The sequence below is a fragment of the Ictidomys tridecemlineatus genome, chromosome 4, assembly GCF_052094955.1.
Source record: "Ictidomys tridecemlineatus isolate mIctTri1 chromosome 4, mIctTri1.hap1, whole genome shotgun sequence".
NCBI classification, from domain to species: Eukaryota; Metazoa; Chordata; class Mammalia; order Rodentia; family Sciuridae; genus Ictidomys; species Ictidomys tridecemlineatus.
Window position 1 is genome coordinate 13,877,625 of NC_135480.1, and position 7,495 is coordinate 13,885,119.

The 7,495-nt window shown below is 41.7% G+C and overlaps 1 protein-coding gene across 1 annotated transcript; it reads left to right on the forward strand.

The window, feature by feature from the left end:
* Positions 1 to 5,427: 5,427 nt before the first annotated feature.
* On the forward strand, positions 5,428 to 6,375 carry LOC106144628 (olfactory receptor 5B3). The gene has a single exon (XM_013361271.4). It carries the CDS (start codon positions 5,452 to 5,454, stop codon positions 6,373 to 6,375), a length of 924 nt encoding a protein of 307 aa, XP_013216725.2. The 5' UTR covers positions 5,428 to 5,451.
* The last annotated feature ends 1,120 nt before the right edge of the window (positions 6,376 to 7,495 follow it).

Below are 7,495 nucleotides of genomic sequence, written 5' to 3' on the forward strand. Positions count from 1 at the left end.
GGGGCTGTTGTGGCACCTGCTGCTGCTGGTTAGTAGATCTCGAGACTCTTCTTGTCAGGCGTTCAGGGATCCACAGCGGCTCCGTGCGATCCTGGGGAAAAACACATACAGATCCTCGTGCCCATGTCAGCACGGGGTCAGGGCCGTTCCATTGGCCCGTAAGAACATCCTTCCACTTAACATAGCCAGTCACAGAGGGCTGAGGGGACACATGTCTATCGGCCGCAGAGCGGCCATGAATATCCAAATTCAAAAAATTAATGGTAAAAAGAGCTAAGGACAGGCGTTCTTTAGGAGTGTGGTCAACTCCTATTCCCCCTTTTTGTTTTTCTAAGGTTTCTTTTAAGGTGCGGTGGGCACGTTCAACAATGCCTTGCCCTTGAGGATTGTAAGGCAACCCATGAGCAAGTTGTACTCCCATAGTAGAACAAAAAGATGTAAACTGTCTGCCAGTATAAGCAGGTCCATTATCCGTCTTAAGGGATGCAGGTGCACCCCATGCTGCCCATGCCTCTAAGCAATGAGTAATAACATTATGTGCCTTTTCTCCCGATAAATCAGAAGCATGAATAATTCCAGAGTATGTGTCAATAGAAACATGTACATATTTGAGGTTACCAAAGTCAGGCACGTGAGTTACGTCCATTTGCCAGACGACCAATGGCTTCAATCCTCGTGGGTTTACACCATAAGTAGGAGGATGAAGAAATGTGACACAATGGGGACATTGTAATACTATCTGACGAGCATCTGCTCTGGAGATGGAAAAACGTCTGCGCAGCGTCATAGCATTGACATGAAAGTTGTGGTGAAACAATTTAGCTTCTTCTAAGGAGGAGGCCAAGCATACCAACTGGCTTCTAGTTGCCGAGTCAGCACAGGCATTACCCTGTGATAACGGGCCAGGAAGAGAGGTGTGAGCCCGAATGTGCATTGGATAGAAGGGGGCAGTACGGCTACGGATAAGCTGTTGAAGCTGATTAAAGTAAGCAGACACAGCATGGGTGTCACTAATAGCTCCTACAGCCTCCAGAATTTTGAGCGCCTGCACCACATAGATGGAGTCCGAAATGAGATTGAAAGGAAAAGAACACTGTTTAAAAACTTCAATGACAATTTGCAGTTCTACCCATTGTGGATTTCCAGGAGCAAATTGATGCTGGACAGGGGGAGAGTCATTAATCACATAAGCTCCCATTCCAGACTTAGAGCCATCAGTAAAAATGTTAACAGCCCCTGGAATTGGAGTGGGTGAAGTTACTTTAGGGAAAATGATAGGATGCTCTTTAACAAAATGGAGTAATGGATGAGAAGGGTAATGATTATCAATATCCCCTTGAAACGAGCAACATAGAATGGCCCAGTTGTCCAGAGTAGCACACAAAACATTAAGTTGAACTTTAGAATAGGGTATGATAAGAGAAGAAGGTGCTTGTCCAAAAAATTGAATGCTCTGTTGAATCCCTCTAAGTGCTAACGCTGCAACAGCATCAGGATAGTATTCTAAAGATTTTCCTGGGGATACATGTGGGTGGATCCATAGTAAAGGCCCATCTTGCCACAGTACTCCAGTAGGCTGCCGCATAGTGGCAAGCACACATAACTGGAAAGGTTTATCACTCTGGAGCCTGCATAGAGTGGCATGTTGTATAGCTTCTTCTACTTTTATAAGGGCCGCTCTGGCCTCTTTAGTGAGGATACGAGGGGAAGTAAGATCTGGATCACCCTTAAGAATAGCATACAAAGGCTGGAGCACGATATTAGGAATATGTAAATAACCTCTTATCCAATTAATATCTCCCAACAGTTTTTGAAAATCATTTAGAGTTTGGAGATCTTGAGTTCTTATAGTAACTTTTTGTGGTTTTAATATGTCATATCCAATCGTCGCTCCCAAATACTTAATAGAATCCCCTGTTTGAACCTTCTCAGGTGCAATATGTAATCCATACTGAGCTAACAACTTCACCAAGTCTTTATAGGCCTCATAAACTGACTGTTCTAATTTGGCTGCCAATAATACATCATCCATATAATGAATAATCTTAATGGAAGGATATTGTTGTCTGAGAGGTGCGAGTGCCTTCCCTACATACATCTGGCAAATCGTAGGACTGTTAGACATTCCCTGTGGTAAAACAACCCACTCAAACCTTTGATCTGGTTCCTCGTGATTACACGAGGGAAGGGTGAAGGCAAAACGCTGTGAGTCTTTAGGATGCAAAGGAATAGAAAAGAAACAGTCTCTAATGTCAATAGCAATGATATGCCAGCCCTGAGGAACAGAGGAAAGCAGCGGCAGCCTGAAACACCCCCGCCAAACGGAGGCGGATCGGGAGGCTGTCTGTTCTTGAGCCCTTGCTTATCTCTGTTCCCTGTACCTAAACTCCCTAACTGCCGGGACAGCGTCTCCAGCTCCTCCTCTTCATTATCTTCTACCTCTGACCCACTTTCGCATGGGGGCGTGCGCAGCACACTGAGATCTGGATACAGTCTCCTCCCGTTCTCCACACCCCGCACACTCCCCTCTTCCTGAGACACTTCACTCTCTGTTGTTTCTGATTTTTCCTCATGCAATTGTTCTAAAACCTCCTGCCCTTTAACAAGCGCTTCTTGGCATCTGCCATCCGTAAGGCAACTACGGACCATCTTCCAGAGGGGTAACACCCCGCCCTCTAGCATGCCCTGCTCACGAGCAAAGTCAAGGTCTTTGCCTAATTTATCCCAGCTGGGTGTAGTGAGGCTGCCTGAAAATGCAAACCACGGTGCAGCGACATCTACTCTCTGTAAAAATTTCTCTAAGGTACTGCGTTTCACCTCCAGTCCCTTGGAACGTAAAAGGCCATCGAGGGCTAGAAGGAGTGGACTTGAAGTCACAGCACCCATAACGCAACACAAGAAAACACAGAAATCGAAAGTGAAAGTACACAAAACAAAACGAACATACACAGAAAACAAAACAAAAATACAGAGTGCAATTGCTATGAGATGTAACGCCCTCTCTTTTTACAGAGGAGCAGGTACCTTTTAATGCTCCCTCTTTATGTATAGAGGAGCCTCCGCTTTTTAACAGCGGGTCCCACCTTACCTGGGACTTACCGGCGCGCCTCCCTGACTGCTGAAAGTTCTGGTTCCTGGGTGTTTCTTTGTTTCTTTTCTCCCGGGTTTCGGCACCACTTGTCACGACCCCCTTGCCCGCAAGGAAGACGCGACTCAGGAATCTTCTTTCAGCAGTTTATTCAGGCCCTTGATATTCTTCTAATGATTCTTCTAATCCCCGGAATAATAATTGGATGCCCCTCCCAGCCTTAATAAAGCACCTCGAACCCCAATGCAAAGCTGCCACGTGTACCCTTCTCACAGGGTGCTAGAAAATGACACGCCAACTTTCTCTGATAAGGAGCTGGGAACACGCCAACTCTCTTTGATATGGAGTTGTCCTTCACAGACCACAACGGAGCCAGCGCCATCATGTAATGGCGACCACAGTCCGCAGGAACGGCTCACCACATATAATGGAGTGTAATTTCTCATTATTCTGATTGCACATGATATAGAATCACACTGGTCATATAGTTATATATTTATATAGGGTAATAATGTCTGATTCATTCTACTGTCCTTCCTATCCCCATACCCCACCTTTCCCTTCACTCCCCTCTACCTGATCTAAAGTAACTCTATTCTTCCTTAGTTACCCCACGCCAACCATGGTGAATTAGCATCCACATTATCAGAGAAAACATTCTGCTTTTGGCTTTTTAGGGATTGGCTCATTTCACTTAGCATGCTATTTTCCAACTCCATCCGTTTACTAGCAAATGCCATAATTTCATTGTTTTTTAAGGCTGAGTAATATTCATTTACACACACACACACACCCACACACCATGTTTTTTATCTATTCATCTGTTGAAATTTTAAGAGTGTGGCCCATTGAAATTACAGGAGCATCAGTCACATGCTTGGGGCAAGGACAGAATGACAGTGGAGAGACCACAAAATGTCAGTGGACTTAGTGTGGGAGAAATGCTATTTGGGGAGAGAAGCTTCAAAACTTCAAACTCACCCACAACTGAAGTCTGCATGTGAGCATGCCCTCCATCAATCAAGATAAAGACCATGATCCCATCCTGATAAGAACATGATATCTACACTCAACAGGCTGTGATTACACCCAGTATTTTGTTGTCTTTTCTGCATATCTTATTTGATTCCCACCATGATACCTCATAATAGTCCTGCTTATGATTTTCACTATGCAGTTGGACATAATGTGCTCAGGATAGTTGTGTTAGGATTGGTGATTCTTAGTGGTTAATGGTAGGTTTGATGTGAGTTTCTCACTAGAAGCCAAACTCTATGTCTGCTAAATCTGATGACATGGCTTCTCACAAAATCACTTCTGCATGCTGAATAGAGTTCTTCTAGAGCTGTGATCCCTATTATCAGGGATAATCTGTGTAGATTCCAGATTTAAATCTCTCTTGAACCTAGTTAAAAAGTTATCTTGTTAGTCATCAACATGTGTAGACATGTTGGTAAAAACAAGTAGGAGGGCACTGGAAAAAGTTTACATGCCCTTCAGAGATTGCTGTTCCATTTAGGATCCATTCATCATTGAAAGAGGGATCACCACACTGTTATGGATGATTTTTTGCTTCTTTTACCTCTAACTAGAGGGAAACATATACTGAAGGAGAGGAAATGATCCCCTAATCATTCACTCACCCAGTTCTCTGTGATGTCCCAAACACAGTGTTGGAACTAAAGGTGACAAGGTACTGAGTAAAATTTACATTGTTCTAAATTCAGACTAGACCATTAAGCTCAGGGACCACTCACAATGAGTTAAAGGTTTCCAGAACAGAAATTTCCAGGTAATACTTGTTTACAAATAAATGAAGAGATTTCCAAGCCTCTCTTGCTTTATAATTTGCATGAATATTGCAACCAACCAAACTCCTAATATTATTGAGAAGAAACAATGAATACACATCTGATATGTCTAGAGCAGTTGTAGGTCAGTGAGCAACATGGAAGGGCCAGCTTTTGACAGCTCAGCAGAAGTACATGGTTGGAGAGATGTACCTACCCTTATGTTATTTTCCAAAGAGTAGTAATTATCTAATCACAGTTTAAATAGCATAAATATTTTTAAATTATGTTTGTAATTCATTAATGTTCCTCAATTTGACAGTCTGTAATCCTGTTACAATTATATATAATTTGTCATAAATAATTATATATATATATATAACTTGTACACCAAACACATTTTTTTCCCAAACACAGTTTTGAGTTCAATGCTTTTCCTGAAGAATTTTTAGCATGCAAGTTTTTGGAAGACTATATAGGATATGCATACTACCCAAGTTCACTATAATTTTCTTATAATTCTTTCATTTTTCTCATTCTGTAGAATATCACAGTCTTCTTCAGATAACATAGATGGAGAATAGGACGGAAGTGACACACTTCATCCTGCTGGGACTGACCAATGACCCAGATCTACAAGTCCCTCTCTTTGTGACCTTCTTCCTCATCTACACCATCACTCTGGTTGGGAACCTGGGGATGATCCTGTTGATTGTCCTGGACTCCCGTCTCCACACTCCCATGTACTTTTTCCTGGGCAACCTGTCTCTGGTGGACTTTTGCTACTCTTCAGCTGTCACTCCCAAGGTCATGACTGGGCTCCTTCTTGGAGACAAGGTCATCTCCTACAATGCTTGTGCTGCTCAGATGTTCTTTTTTGTAGTCTCAGCTACTGTTGAAAATTTCCTCTTGTGCTCAATGGCCTATGATCGCTATGCAGCAGTGTGCAAGCCCCTGCACTACACCACCACCATGACAACAAGTATGTGTATGTGGCTGATCTTAGGCTGTTATGTCATTGGTTTCCTGAATGCCTCCATCCACACTGGGAACACATTCAGTCTTGTGTTCTGTCTTTCCAATGTGGTCCATCACTTTTTCTGTGAAATTCCAGCAGTCATGGTTCTTTCCTGCTCGGAGAGACATGTTAATGAGCTGGTTCTTATTTATGTAGCCAGCTTCAATATCTTTTTTGGTGTTATAGTTATCGTAATATCCTACATATTCATTTTCATCACAATCCTGAAGATGCGCTCAGACACAGGACATAGGAAGGCTATGTCCACCTATGCCTCCCACTTCACAGCAGTCTCCATTTTCTATGGGACTCTAATCTTCATGTACTTACAGCCCAGCTCCAGTCACTCCATGGACACAGACAAAATCATATCTGTGTTCTATACTATGGTCATCCCCATGCTGAACCCTATGGTCTACAGCCTGAGGAACAAGGAGGTCAAGAGCGCATTCACAAAGACGGTTTTAAAAGCAAAATAATCTTTATGATTCTGCTTTTAACTTTTTTGAGATGCATAGTACCTGAACTCATTTCTTTATAATCTTTTCCATGTGATGTGGCACATATTTCATGGTTTTTAATTTTGAAATTATTATGCATTGGTGGAAAAATTCAAACACAATGCATAGTGTGACTGGCATATCGAACACTGACAAGCCCCAAAGCTCCATATTGGCCCTATAATTAGTCAAGTGCTATTTTCTAAAACCTTTTTCGGTCATTCTACCTGGCACACAGGAACTAACTCTGCAGGTATGATTAACTGAGACTTTTAGGACTGAGAAGCCATTGAAATTAACCATGCATGCCTTAAAGCCAATCCCATGCATATTATGAAAGAAAAGTCAGAAAAACATGACCACAGAAAAAGAGAAGTTGGCAACAAGACCCCGGATGCAGGGGATGTTACCATTGATGGTGGCCGCCACCTCAAGGTGGAAGGTGTGAATGTGGGAGATTCACCTAGAGATGATGTAGAAACCAGGACTTTGATGACACACTGGTCACAGCTCAGGAAGATGGTTTCAAGCTTCTGGTTTCTGTGAAAGAATTCATATGTGCTGTCTAAACTTCATATATGCAATACAGTTATAGCAACCAAGGAAAACAGCCAAAACATGTAGTCTCTTCCATGTCATCATGATACATTACAATTATATGTTAGTTTTGGAGAATGCAAAATAGAAACTATCTGCTCCCGGGGTTTGCTTTGTTGGAATATTATTTTTTACTATTTGATTATTTGCAATTTTTATAAGTATATTCAGAATTCTTTATTATAGTCTATTTTGCTTGTGTGGGTATTTTCAGGAATCTGTATTTTTCAGTGTTTTCCAATATATTGTTATAGAGCTATTCATGAAATTCACTAGATTCTTGGATATATAAGGTAAGAGGTTATGTTCTCAGTTTTATTTATGACTTTGTTAATCTGAATTTTCTCTCTTTTTTCATAGTCTTCAAAGTTTTGTCATTTTTGTCCACACAATCAATATTTGGTTTTATTGATTATACCTATTCTTATTTTACATCTTATTTATTTACTCTGATATAATCTTTATTTTCTTTCTCTGCTACTTTCAGTTTAAGCTTTCACTT

Bases quoted from the DNA above. Each gene is read 5' to 3' on its own strand.
- LOC106144628 (XM_013361271.4), top strand. From the start codon at position 5,452: ATGGAGAATAGGACGGAAGTGACACACTTCATCCTGCTGGGACTGACC.